The sequence below is a fragment of the Anabas testudineus genome, chromosome 3 (genome assembly GCF_900324465.2).
Source record: "Anabas testudineus chromosome 3, fAnaTes1.2, whole genome shotgun sequence".
NCBI classification, from domain to species: Eukaryota; Metazoa; Chordata; class Actinopteri; order Anabantiformes; family Anabantidae; genus Anabas; species Anabas testudineus.
Genome location: NC_046612.1, coordinates 17,708,878 through 17,722,758, shown reverse-complemented (window position 1 = coordinate 17,722,758; position 13,881 = coordinate 17,708,878). Strand labels below are relative to the sequence as shown.

Genomic DNA, 13,881 nt, shown 5'->3' with positions numbered 1-13,881 from the left:
TCACTTGAGGTCAAGGATGAACTGTTTAGATTTTGGTCGTAAAAGATTAAAGGTCAAGTTCACTGTGACCTCATGGTTGTCCCATATTAATCAATATTATATCTTGTATGAAATGAAATCATTACAAACATCTGCTTGTTTCCCTAATGTGCAGTAGCTTATTGTTAGAAATCTGGACATGTAGGCTAAAAGTGCCCCTAAAAATAATGGACATGGTACGACTGAATTTTTTCCCATTTTGAAAATTACTGTCTTTCATGCTTTTTGATTTGTATTTCAGTCTGTCTTTATTCAAATGAGGGACTAAATGGAAAAGGTATCCTAGGAGTATTTAACTGTATAGATTACTGTGCATCCAGAAAATATTCACAGCCTTTAACTGTTTCCACATGTTGTTATATTATATTAAAGCCTCAAATCTTTTGAGATAGTATGATGCCATCAGCTTAGCGCAGCTATTTTTGGACAGTTTCTCCCATTCTACTTTGCAGTACCACTCAAGCTCCATCAGGTTGGATTGGGAGTGCCGGGGTACAGCCATTTTCAGATCTCTCTAGAGATGGTTAGTTGGGTTCACGTCTGAGCTCTGACCACTGTCTTCACAGCCACTTCTATGTTATCTATGTTATCTTCTATTAGCTTATATGGCTGTCTGCTTATTGTCACTGTCCTGTTGAAAGATGAACCATTGTGGTGGTGTGGAGCCTGGTTTTATCAAGACATGAACATTTGGCATTCATAGTTAATTTTTGTTTTATCAGACCAGAGAATCTTTTATTCTCATGGTCTGAGAGTCCTTCAGGAGTAAACTTATCCTAAGGAGAGGTTTCCGTCTGGCCACCCTACCATACAGGTCTGATTGGTGAGTGCTGCAGAGATGGTTGTTCTTCTAGAAGGTTCTCCTCTCTCCACAGAGAAACACTGGAGCTCTTTCAGAGTGTCCATTGGGTTCTTGGTCACCTCCCTGACTAAGGCCCCTTTTCACTCATTTTAGCCGCACGGTTGCACTAGAAAGAGTCCTTGTGATTCCAAGCTTCTTCCATTTATGTATGATTAAGGCCACTGTGCTTACTGGAACCTTCAATGCTGCAGAAATCTTTCTGTACCCTCCTGTCCTGCGTCTCCTGTCTTGGAGGTCTACAGACAATTCCTTGGACTTTATGGATTGGTTTGTCCTCTGACATGAACTGTGGGAGCTTATATACACAGGTGTATGCATTTGCAAGTCATGTCCAGTCAACTAAATGTCCAACAGCTGGACTCCAAACAAGTTGTAGAAACATCTCAAGAAACCCATTAAGGTTGGTATTTTACATTTTGGCAGAAAGTCTTTGTTTTTTTTTGACAAAACAAAAAAAAGCTTGATCAAAAACCATGTTTTTTCTTGCTGAGCAATTAATGTATTATTTAATGATGATATTCTCTTAAACAGTTAGTTTATGATTTGATTTCTATCTTGATCAAATCTTAAATGTTGATAATAAAAACTGCTTAAACCTCCAAGTTCCACCGCATCACTTGTCATGTTTGAGACTGCGAAGTCTCTGCACCTCTACACTGCAGGTAGGCCTGCCATATTAGGGGAGACTTCAAATACTAAACAGTAAAACTCCCAACACATCACTAATAATTTCAGAAATCCCCTGATCATAGATGAAAACAAGAACACAGAACTGAACAGAACCTTCTCGGCAGACGCAGGAGCCATCGATGTGCGAGCAGGAGATCTCGTTGTGGCAGGAGCACGATAAGGTGCAGTTGGTTCCGTACAGGCCTGCAGGACAGCTGATAGAGCAGTCGTCACCCTGGACACAGTTAATAGAAATGGAAAGGTGTAACACAGTACATTTCTTTTAGTACATCAAAGTTACTTATTATACTGTTGTATTTCACTTTTAATTACTTTAAAAATCACAAACATCAGATCATACATACCTAGCAACCCTTATAATCACACGAATCGAGTCACATGTGTTATTGAAATGTATGTACTAAAATCCCTTCCCCCCCCCCCCCCCCCAAAAAAATAAATGAAATAAAATAAAAATTTCAACAAAAGATGACATTTTACTTTATGGTGCCTACATAAAAGTTAGGGTTAGGAGTCAGTGATAAAGAGAAATGTCTCTGCATGCATGTCTATGTCTATTCTTGAAATAATATTTTTCATTCACGTATCCATAATTTTCTTTGGAATAAAAATATAAACATGTATAAACTTCAGCAACAAAATGTTACACACAAAAAAAAAGTAGCATGGAGAAGTCTGTTAGCACACAGCTTCAACAATTTTATGCATTTCTATGACAGACATTGGAATTTCAATGTAACATATTATTTTATATAATACAACAAATTAAAATTGGCATGGACAGAAATGTTGGGACCATTACCCTGATATTTTGTAGCGCACTCTATTGATGTAATCACTGCAATCAAGCACTTTTTGTAGCTCTTAATGAGACTTTGACACGCTGACAGCGGGCAGTTTGTCCTTGTCTTCGCCAGTGAAGATGTGGACACTGCTGGATATTTATCTCCAGAATCACTCAATAATCTTCTGATTTCAGCACAGATCCAAGCAAACTTGGGACAAACTCCTGTCACCTTTTTGTTTCTCTCTGTCTTCTTCCATAGAACCTGCTTTAATTCAGACAGTGACATGTAGAGGGGCTTTACAATGTTGTAACTTGACCTTAGAGGTTGGCTTGCATGCTTCAAGTTTTCTTGGCAATTATTGTTTTCCTTATCTCCTCAGACCAGTCTCTTTCTTTCTTTCTCTTGTCTATGTTCAGTGTGATGCACACACTCACATCACCACAACACTATAAGCACTTCTTTCCATTAAAATTGTCTAAATAACTGATGATAAGATTAAATACCCTTGTGATACTAACTGAAGACAGCAGTCTGCCTGAAATATGCCTACATTCCACTTATTTATGACCACTTATAAGGGGTACCAGTTATTTTGCTCATTTTAGAAGGTAGAAATAGCTTTTTCATATGTTTTATGTAAACCTGTGTGTCCATGGCAAACTAAAGACACGTTAGCATACAGTAAATTTTTAACCACCTTTGTAGATGTGAGTCAGTACTACATCTGCTAAATAAATATATGTAACTATACAGTAAATATGTAAGCATCTGCTTGCACAAGTTGCAGTACTGTATGTTCAGTTCTACCTGCCACCATTAATAACACTGCATTTCATAATGAGTGCATCCCTTATTCACTGTCTGGGGCTCTTCTATTCTTCATGAGATGACTGGCTTAAGTGTATCACTGCTACCGGATGAACACCTGACTGTGTACACAGGGTTTGGAGTTTCAGGAATAACTTGACTGACAGCAAGTTTTGTCTATGTCCTCCTGCAGCTAAACTCCAGGGAAACAGGTCTTGGTCAGAGTTCATCTTTAAATTCATTATAAGCGCATGACTGCATTAAATTTGATGGCAGAGATGCAGCAAACAAGCCCATGTATAATGGAGGAGAGAGACGATCATCACTGATGGTGTCCCTGCAGAGAAGCACGATGTCTGTGCTTGCCCAATTAATAACAGACAGGATCAGACCAATGAGAAAGACATTAGTAGGATACCTAACCTTATTCTGAGTCCGTAGCATGCTGTGAAAGCAGGCTTGACACAACCTGAAACTCCAGCATGCTGTTGCATTGATCAGGACCTTCAACATATAAACTGTGCTAATTAAAGTTCCAGCTACCAACCTGCTGCCTTTAAATTACTATTAATCTAATATTCACAAAGCCGGCCAAATGTGCAAAGACAGGAGAAGAGAGAAGCCTTATTAAAAAGTTGGTGAATTAAGGACTTTCTTAAAAAAAAAAAAAAAAAAGCCTTGTTAATAAATAACACCAGTGGGCCCATTACAAAAAACCATCAGGATTTCCCAGGAGAAATAGGAGTTCTAACAAAGTGACCTGTGGAATGATAAATATGCACAGATCAATGGATCCCAATATTTATCAAGCAATTTTCAACTCAGCGAGTGCACTGTGCAGCTTTATTGGCCTGTTGTTTTTATTATTCTCATCTCAAATGCAAGTTCATAGCTAATAAATAAACATTTTTTCATTGCAACTGTTTACAAACATTAGAAAATATATTTTAAATGAAGAAAATAAAACATAATTAGTTTTACTACTACATTTTTCATCACATTGAGTACGTGCTTCTCCAAGGAATGAATGAACATGTAATTAGGCCAGCAGGGAATTAAGCTTAAACTCTCTAATAAACTCTAATTCAGATTCCAGGTGTGATTATCAGTGTCGCACAGTAACAGTAAGTGTGGAGCAAAGCGTTCCAGAAAAGGTGAGGCCAACTACTTGGCTGCTGCAGGTGGAATCGCAGAACATGACTCGCTTGGGCCCAAAAGTCATTGCAAAGAGGCTGTACAAACAATGCAGAAATGCAAGATCTGCAAAATTTCTTTTAGTGTTATAATAATTTAAGGTGCGTGGGTTGCCTGACATCTTGGTCTAATGACAAAGGAAAAGCTCCCAGTATTAATGGTTTGTAATTTATTAATGGTAAGTGAGTCACAAAGAGGTGGCTGGGGTGGATGGCAGGCAAACAAAGCACATCTGTCACGCCACAGATCAGAGTTTGACTGCCAAGTCCTGTGTGTGGTTAAGTTTAGGCCACAAAAGCACTTTGGTAAATGTTGGAGAAAGACTGTGGTGTTGTTGAAAGTTTAGTCCTTCTGCTGTGTGTGAAGTAACTCTAGTTATTTTTTCTTAATTAAGCCACAATCTTTCTAATCTAATTTATTATTTTTGTGGAAAGAAATTAGTTGTCAGGGGAAATTTTATTGATATGTTCAGTAACCTACTTCCAACTTTCTATTTACATTAATTGTTTACATATCCTAATGATTCAAATATACGCCTTTCAAAACGTTTATTATTGAAGGTTAGTGGTATAGAAACACTGACTTGTACTAGGAAGTATCTACATATCTGTTAGTCAGTCAACTTAGATGCTAATTTAAATTTAATTTCACAGTGAACAAAAACAACAACAACAAGTAAGAAAGATAGAATTTGTAGCAATGTACTTTGACTTTTTTGAATGCTTTCTGTCTAGTATTTGTTTAGGGAAGGAATGTGCTGTATTTCTCAAAATCACAGACAAAAGCATATACCATTAAACACTTGGCTGTGTAGTGCATTCGACTTTGGATGGCTGGAGTTCACATCCTACCAGATGTAGTTTATGTTTGCTTTCATTTTTTAAGTGTGACCATGCCCTTCCCCTAAACTTTCTCTAACTTTAACTATACTATAGCTGCTATGTGTTTTATTTTAGTTTTGTGGAAAAGATGTTACATGTTGAGACCTACACAGTGTAAATAACGCTTGTTTCTACTAGAACAAAATTCCTTTTCAGTGAAAGTGACACGATAGATCCTCATCGTAATGCCTGTATGTTCTGTAGATTTCAAATCCTGGGTCTGGGTTGCACATTTACCAGTATTGAACTGTCCAAACAATTTCGCATATAAATTCTGTTTCAAACTGTTTTTTTATCCACATAGTGGCACAAAGAGTACAAAACTGTGAGCTGCCAGCACAGCAAAATGTCCTGTAAATCAATAACTCTTCACTGAGAGGAACGCCTTTCTGAATCTAGGTGCTATAAAGCAAATGGATATTCATCTGCATGGTCATTCTACTTTCACCTCCTGAACATCGCTGATATTCTTAGTCCAATTATCAAAGTCATGTCATCTCTCTGTTAGGTGCCTCATCTCTGCTCAGTCACTGCAACATCACTCAACACACCAGGAGGGCCGGGACACAGACCCAGTTACTCTCTCATACACCAGTCCAAAACCTCACATACCCACAGACACATCTGCATAGAAATTTAATTTTAGCACTTGCCTGATCTAAATTTTTTATCATTCTAATTTGACCTTCAAATCTGTCTTCTTGCCTTAAAGCTACAACATGAACATTAAGTCAGCACTAGCATGCGTCTCAAATTCAATCCACTCTGCTCCACCCAGCGCTACCACTTCCTGCTCTTCTACGCTCTTCTACCATCTGCTATGCTCCACAATGCTCTGCTCTGATTAGAGCTGCAGGTATTAGTCTTTTTTCAAATTACAGCAAATAAAAATGCTGTAAAACTCAAAAACGTTTGCTTGATTGTTTTATGAGTACAAATACAAAACAGTACTAATAAAAAATAATAACAACAGTTAACAATGACATGGACAACAGAATTAAACCATTTTAAGACAAATCAAGAAAAGTGGTAAAGTGGATTTTGAGAAATTAAAAAATGTAAAACTAATTAAAATAATGAAATGTAAAATTATTAATTAAATAATGAAACAGAATACAGAAAATTAATCCTGGTCTGCCATCCAAGTAAAAATGTTTTTATTTAATGTAATTAGTAATTAATAATTTGTAATTGTGAATACTGTGAAATATCTCAAGTGTTGAATTGGACTGGTTCCCAGATGATGTGTCCTACAAACTTTCTTGATTCCCAACCTTTTATCGAGATCTACAATTAAGTTTTGAATAAACTGTCTCAACACTTTCTGCTTGAACTGCCATGAAATGTGATAAGTGCCTATTACTAGATGATTACTACTATGCTAATTTGATAAACTGAGATGTGTTAGCATCACCGCTGAATAGGTAACAACATGCCGTTAACAAAAAGCGACATTCATACAATATGGGACTAAAAACAACCAAGAGTTGAATCCACTCTCACCCACTCTCTATTGCTCAAATACATAGCACTGCCCTGACATCAACACTCTCTCCTTCTCCTTTAGCCCGACCTATATATCTGGGGTTTTGCACCTGCAAAACCATTATAAGCTGCATAAACCTGTCAAGTCAACAACATGCGATAAATTAACTTGAGCATGTTATAGAGCATGTTCTGCACCTGCGTCTGCAAAGCCTCCCATCTTCCAATCTTCACATGTAGGCTGGAATGAGCCTCTATGAAACAGGCACCACTTCATTATTCAGAGCAAAGATGTTAAACCACTGAATAAATGACTCTTGGACCATTTGCCAAATACCTAAATAAACAACATTTCCTCATGAAGTCAGTAGAAAAGGTAATCCAATTGCAGTTAAGCTTCCTTTAAAACGTGTTTGCTGTTGCTAATCTGCTAATTTTTTGGAGATAGAGCTATTTGTTGCAATGAAGACTAGGACTGAGGGGAACTGGACATTATCCCTTTAGTTAATTTATTAGGTCTCCTTTTACAAAAGTAAAAAAAAAAAAAAGAAGAATAAAAAAAACATAATTTGATCCTGCTATTTGTGACAGACACCTTAACATGTTACATGTAACACGTTACTGGTCAAGTTAGTTGTTGTATAATGTCTGTCTGTCTGGCTGCCTTAGAAAATAACTGAAGCTAGCAGATAATGGCCAGGTGAACTTTATCAGCCAATATATCAATACTGGTGCATATGTTGACCAGAAGTGACACAAAATTTCATTACAGAAATGCCAAACTAGGTTTGAGATCATTTAGAAACCATTATATAGCTTTCTTCCAGTAAGCAGACACTGTCTAAGTCAACACATCCATTTGGGTTTCAACTAACAATTATTTTAATTATAGATGATCTGCAGATTTCTTTTTGTAGTTACTGTAGTATTCCTGGTTATAGTTAAAATTACAATGGTGAAAGAGATAAATAGAGAAATAAATAATAATAATTAACAGAAATAAAATAGACAAAGGAAGCAAATTATTGCACAGGAGAGGGTGAAAACAAAGAATAACTAGCATTTTTATGTGATAAAATGACATAAAAATGACATCAAGAAATGATCTGAATATTCAGTGATTTATTTACTTTTAAATGACAACTTGACATCTTGGCCTGACTAATCGTTTCAGTATTGATCATCAACAATTGTTTGTATACTGCTACCCATTCTCTTTTTAATGATTCATGGTCAGCTGGTGTGCGCTGTATCTACTGTACACTTACTATGTATCCCGGCGCACACATGCACGCTCCGGTGATGCCGTCACAATCGGCTCCATTGGCACAGACACACAGGTCTCTGCAGCCCTCGCCGTAGTAACCTGCTGGACAGGTCTCGTTGCAGTAAAGCCCCGTCCAGCCTGCTGCACAGGTGCACTCACCTGACAGAGGGTGGCAGCTGAGAGAGCAAAAAGAGGAGAAATTCAAGAATGATTCTGTGAGTTTGCACAACCTTCTTCTATTTATTCTTTGTCAAACTGTATAAAGTATGGACATTTTCATGCTTGCTTGACCAGTTCAGTACCTGAGTGCGTTTTCAGTTTGGCAGGGGCAGTATTTGTCGCAGAGCAGTCCGTACAGGCCTGCGGGACAGAAGCGGTCCTGGCAGCTGGGGCCCTTAAAACCCTCGTTGCACAGACAGGCTCCATTGATGTGGTAGCACTTAGCACCGTTCTGGCAGTCACACTTGTGGGCACACTGAGGTCCATAGGTACCAACTGGGCATTCATCCTGGCATCTGGGTTGGTATAAAACAATAATGGACATGAAAAAAAAAAACTGAAGGTTGTGTTTGTCTAAATCAACGTCAATGAGAGCTACTAATCAACAGCTGAATGAACAACCTGATGGTCAAAGATTGATGATCAAATTAGCAGCCTAACATCGCTGGATACCAGGTTGGCTCTGTGTAAACATCAAATTCCAGATGATCAAAACCAGGACTTGTGTATGCAAGTTAAAGTCCTTAAAGTTCTCATGTTAAAACATCAGAATGTTAAAAACTGATTTCACATTTAGTAGCTATAGACAGAATGATCCTTAAAGTTCACATTTACAATTGAAGGAATGATCAACGATGCCATTTACTACTACCTCACAATAAAGTAGAAGTGATATTATCCCACACTCACATAAAGAACTCCATTTTCCTCCCAGATGACATCTGCTCTACTATCACGATCACTAACACCATTATAAGGTCAACAGGCAGCACATTATGCTGAGACCCCGGATGGTGCTCAAGGTTAAAGCTTGCACAGCGTATGGATGGTAATGAGAATGACAGAACAGACAGAAGTGAATTGAATCAAAAATGGTTTAAGTCGAGTTAAAGCCTGAGTTGGGCTGACATCTCTGCATCATTCCTAACACGTCCACAAGCTGAAGCCATTAAGAAATAGACAAATCACTCAATTAAAATGGCTCAGTGAGGACTTCTGTTTAGTGTCACGTTTAAATCATGCCGGCTTCCTCAGGACTCTTATCTCCACTAATTCCATTAGAACGTGGACGGGGCGGAAGAGAACTCAATCTAGGAATTATTCCATGTAGGCTAATTCACCTGTCTGGGGTCTAAATGAATGGAGGTAATTTGGCTCAATTGAGAATAACGACGGAAAGGGGAGAGAGAAAAAGATGGACAGAATGGAAGGTGGAGAAAGTACAATCGAATCAGAAAAGCAAGACAGAGCTGACTAGATGGAGTTGGGGTTTAGAGAGAAGACTTTTTCAACTGATAGACACTGTCTGGGCGTACCGACTGAATAAGTCAAAAACTATTTAAATTGGTTAAAATCTCCCACTTCTGGGGACACGGGATGGACAAAAAAGAGGAAGGTGGACAAAGTCAATCCATGAGAATCAGTATGTGTGAGAGAGTAGGAGGGAGGAACATTAACATTTAACGCTGCACATAACATTTTCCTATTCTGTACACACAAATGGATCTACAGCTCACATGTCACAGTCAATTTCTAATTTTAAGAACACACATTGCAACGTGAGTTTCGAGTTTCTGTGCGTACAAATCGTTCTCATTACAGCACACAACGTATGTAAAAGGAAAAGTCTTGGTTTCAACTGGCACTTAAATTGGTTCTTCATCGTTTGCAGTGTTAGTTTCCCTCACTTGATAGTTGACGGCATATAGAGGGAATGAACTACATCAAAGGCCCCCAGACAGAAATACAGGACTGACGGCAGACCACTCAGACAACTTGGAGTTGTTCATAAAGGATTATTAATTGATTTATTTTTGTCCATGTGCAATCCTCTGTACTCCCGAGACACATTATTTACACATTCAACAGAAAGCGAGCAACATTAGCATTCGATTAGAGCTGTTTTTGGTCATCTAATGAAAGTGAAATCCAATATTCACTCTACTTTTAGCTCTGTTTTTGGTCTGTACCAACTCCTGGGGATAAACGTCTGGTTCTGTAGCTGCTAAATGCTCCACTATGTTCACCCGCTAGTCTGTTTAACTGTTTCTGTCTGCTGTTTCACTGAGCTGACAACGTATCAGAGTTATTGCTGGAAATGAGGATCATTAAAGCAGCATGTTTTGAAATACGCATCCGGGAGGTGGAGGGCAATGAAGAATTACTACTACTACCTAACCTTAACCCACACACACACTACTTCTCCGCTGCTGTAGCTACTGACCTGTGGTCCCCACTGGTTTTACTTTACTGTATATTATGAGTGCCAGGTTAGTTCCTTGCCCCATATCACATTTACCTGCTTGCATTTATGTCTAAGCAGTTTTTTTGATATACACTGTAAAATATAATTATATATATATATATATATATATATATATATATATATATATATATATATATAATACTGTATCCTAAGGGAAAGTCTACAATGTACTCAAGGACAAAGGAAATACACACTTTTAATTTAGTTTAAAGACATAATTCTAGTCATTTGATGAAAATACTGGAAGTAACTTTTCAGTTTATTTGTTTGTGGCCAATTTTAGTTGTACTTGTGACAAGGATGTATCTACAGGGGTAGCCTTCAACCCTCCAACTCCCATTGTTCAGTTCATCAAGCTGTAACTGGACAAATACTGTATGTGTATAAGATGATCATGTCAAGAGATGAAACAGATCCCAGATTCTGGTTGGAGATACTTCTTTACCTCACCCGTCAGGTCCATCCACTGTCACTCATCAGTCCGTAAAGCCTGTGAGAAATCTGTCTTAAGACATTGTTTGGCCCATTCTTGACGCTTCCGCTTCTGTCTCTTATTTAACGTAAGTCTGTGATCTAGTATCAATCTCGCAATCTCACCTTGCCAATAGCTCAGAGAACTTTGCACTTGGTGCTTCTCAAGATCTGTGTGACAGTCCTGTGTGTGCCCACAGCCCTGCAGGCTCATGTCTTTCTATGGGTAATGGCTAAGCACGTGCTAAATAAAAACAACTAACTTAACAACTTAACTCAACTGACTAACTTAAGAGAAGGATGAGATTCATTGGTATAAGAGCAAAGGCACAATCAAATCTGCCTTTTTAAGAACATGTGAATCCAACATAGATTTTTTTTTTAGACTTTTCTTAAGAATAAATTTTAGAGGAAGCATAATAAGATATTGGTGAATTTGTGATGATTAAAATACTTCATGTTCATGAAGGAGTATTTAATCAGAATACAAATTGCCTAATAATTATGCCCAGAGTGTATGATTGCTTTGAATATCTCAATGACATCTGTAAGAGCAGGCAAACTGCATTTCATGCATAAATGTTTCATACCCCCTCTCTGTGTTTCCTAACTAATATAGTCACATAAGATGTTTACATCAGCAAGCTCTATATGGCCTCAGCGTTTCTATCAGTTTCCCCAATGTATTGTATGCAGTGTACTATTTGTTGCATATCTTACTGTGTGCTCATATACATCTCCTTCCCTGCTGAATTCTATTAATATTTGTAGCTGCAACAATCAAATTTCCCTAAGGGGGCAGGTAAAGTTCCATATAATCTCACAGTCACAGTCTGCGAGATCACGGTTTCACACTGTACCTCTCTCCGATGTAGCCAGCTGTGCACTGGCACTGACCGCTGATGTGGTCACACAGGCCTCCATTACGACACGTGCACTCCTGAGAGCAATTAATTCCAAATGATCCAAATGGACACGGCTGTGCACAGACGGGGCCCTGAGGAGGAAGATTTATATATACTGTACCCATCAACAGTGTAAAAAGCAAGTGTCAGAAATTCAGTTTTGGGAGAAGTGAACCACATGTAATTAAAAGTAGTTGAACTACGAGGTTGCTAGAATTAGTAAAACTAAATGATAATATATTAGGTGTCAATTAGTCATAATACTAATACTAAATTAGTTATTTAAATATTGAATATGACTATTTATTAAGAAATGTTCATCATGTCAAATTATGGCTTCTTAGTAATGACTCCAAATGTTTATGTTCATGTTTGTATTTGTTTCTACTGTGAGATCTGCAATCATATCTTGGCTCATGTTTTGTTCAAATTGTGAGTCTGAGCAGGTGCTGCACAGCGACTAAACAGCTCCTAACTCTTTTAAAAGTTTCATAAGTGTGGATTTCAAAGTATAATTAATGACCTGATATTCTGTTAAGGGACTTTTCAAGCCTGCCAAAAATTAAACTTGAATTAGCTGAAGCCCCACAGAAATCCACAATAGTTGGTTTTGTTGTGTATTGTGTTGCAGGTCGTACCATCCAGCCGGCGGGACAGGAGCACTCTCCAGTGACATGATGGCACATCCCTCCATTCTGACAGGGGCAGCGATGTTCACACTGGGAGCCATGTTTGCCTGGAGGACAAGGCTCCTCACAGCTGGAAGGGACAGAAGAAGCAGCATGTTTTAAAAGGTGGCGTTTGATAGTTGAGCATCAATACAAACCTTTAAGGAGGTTACGTCTGAACTGTCAAGATAAAATACTAATGATGTGTAGTGAAAATAACAGAAGAAGTGAAGCTGAAAATATGCAAAGTGTATAAACTCAGCCTGTGATGTGTATGAAGTTACATTCAAAGAGACGCACTGAGGATATTTGGTCCTTGCTAAAAAGAGAAGGAAGGTAAGAGTAGCAGAAGAAGTGTGAATGAGTGTGTGAATATAAGTTTAGACAGATCGTCATAGTACTACTGCTACTGACTACTATTCACAATACTACAGTTTTTATTGTGTTTTTTTCTTTGTTCTCTCTACTCCAACAAAATATACATTATTTATAATTATGTAGTATTCATATTTGAATAGTACCCAATTCTCAAATACTGATCTATGGAATTACTAGTGAAGCTGTATTTCTACTAAAACAATTACAATTAATGTTAAAGTGCAATGACTTCGGAGGCAGTCTTCAGAAATTACAAGGTTCAAATAGTTTTCATTTACACAGCTCATTAGACTCTTAAGCATTTGTTTTCTTCTCACAGTACTATAAGCATAACAAGGATGAGTGTTACAGTTGTATTAATGCATTTGCATCAAATAACGTATGAGTACACATTCAAGTATCTAACCTGTTATCTGATACTTGTACGGGTGAATCCCTAATTGTAACCACACGCCTTTTTGTCTAACTAAAAAGAGAAATAACACAAAGGCTCAGCGGCTCAGTCACTGTGAGGAGGTTATCTGAAAACACCTCAGAGCGAGGGGCCGCTTTACACCCACAAACTACTCACAAGGCCCCGGTGTATCCAGGTGCACAGAGGCACTCGCCAGTCTGATGATGACAGGTGGCGCCATTGAGACACTGACACTCCAGCAGGCAGTCTTTGCCATAGAAGCTGGGGTCACAGAGCTCCTCGCAGCGCCAGCCCTGGTAGCCCTCGGTACAGACGCAGGCTCCAGTTATCGGATTACATTTGGCCCCGTTCCGGCACTGACAGCGGTTACTGCAGTGGGGACCCCAGAAGTCGCTCTCACAGCCTGGACAAACAAGAGAGTGTGTGAGTCAACTCGTGATTTAAAACAGTGTAATCATCACTATCTACACGAGGCATGAGGTCTGAGGCTGTGGCGGATTAACGGATATCTGAAAATGAAGTAAGACACCTGAGAGTGTTCACGTC

At 38.4% G+C, this 13,881-nt stretch overlaps 1 protein-coding gene across 2 annotated transcripts in view; it reads right to left on the bottom strand.

The window, feature by feature from the left end:
• LOC113174506 (multiple epidermal growth factor-like domains protein 11) overlaps positions 1-13,881 on the bottom strand; it is a 75,444-nt gene that overhangs the window by 20,117 nt on the left and 41,446 nt on the right. For both annotated transcript variants that reach the window (XM_026378563.1, XM_026378564.1), the window contains exons 5-10: positions 13,492-13,738; positions 12,513-12,633; positions 11,830-11,966; positions 8,316-8,528; positions 8,015-8,189; positions 1,685-1,805 (exon numbers count right to left, since the gene is read on the bottom strand). In XM_026378563.1, coding sequence (XP_026234348.1) covers positions 1,685-1,805; positions 8,015-8,189; positions 8,316-8,528; positions 11,830-11,966; positions 12,513-12,633; positions 13,492-13,738 — 1,014 coding nt within the window. The remainder of the gene's footprint in view (positions 1-1,684; positions 1,806-8,014; positions 8,190-8,315; positions 8,529-11,829; positions 11,967-12,512; positions 12,634-13,491; positions 13,739-13,881) is intronic.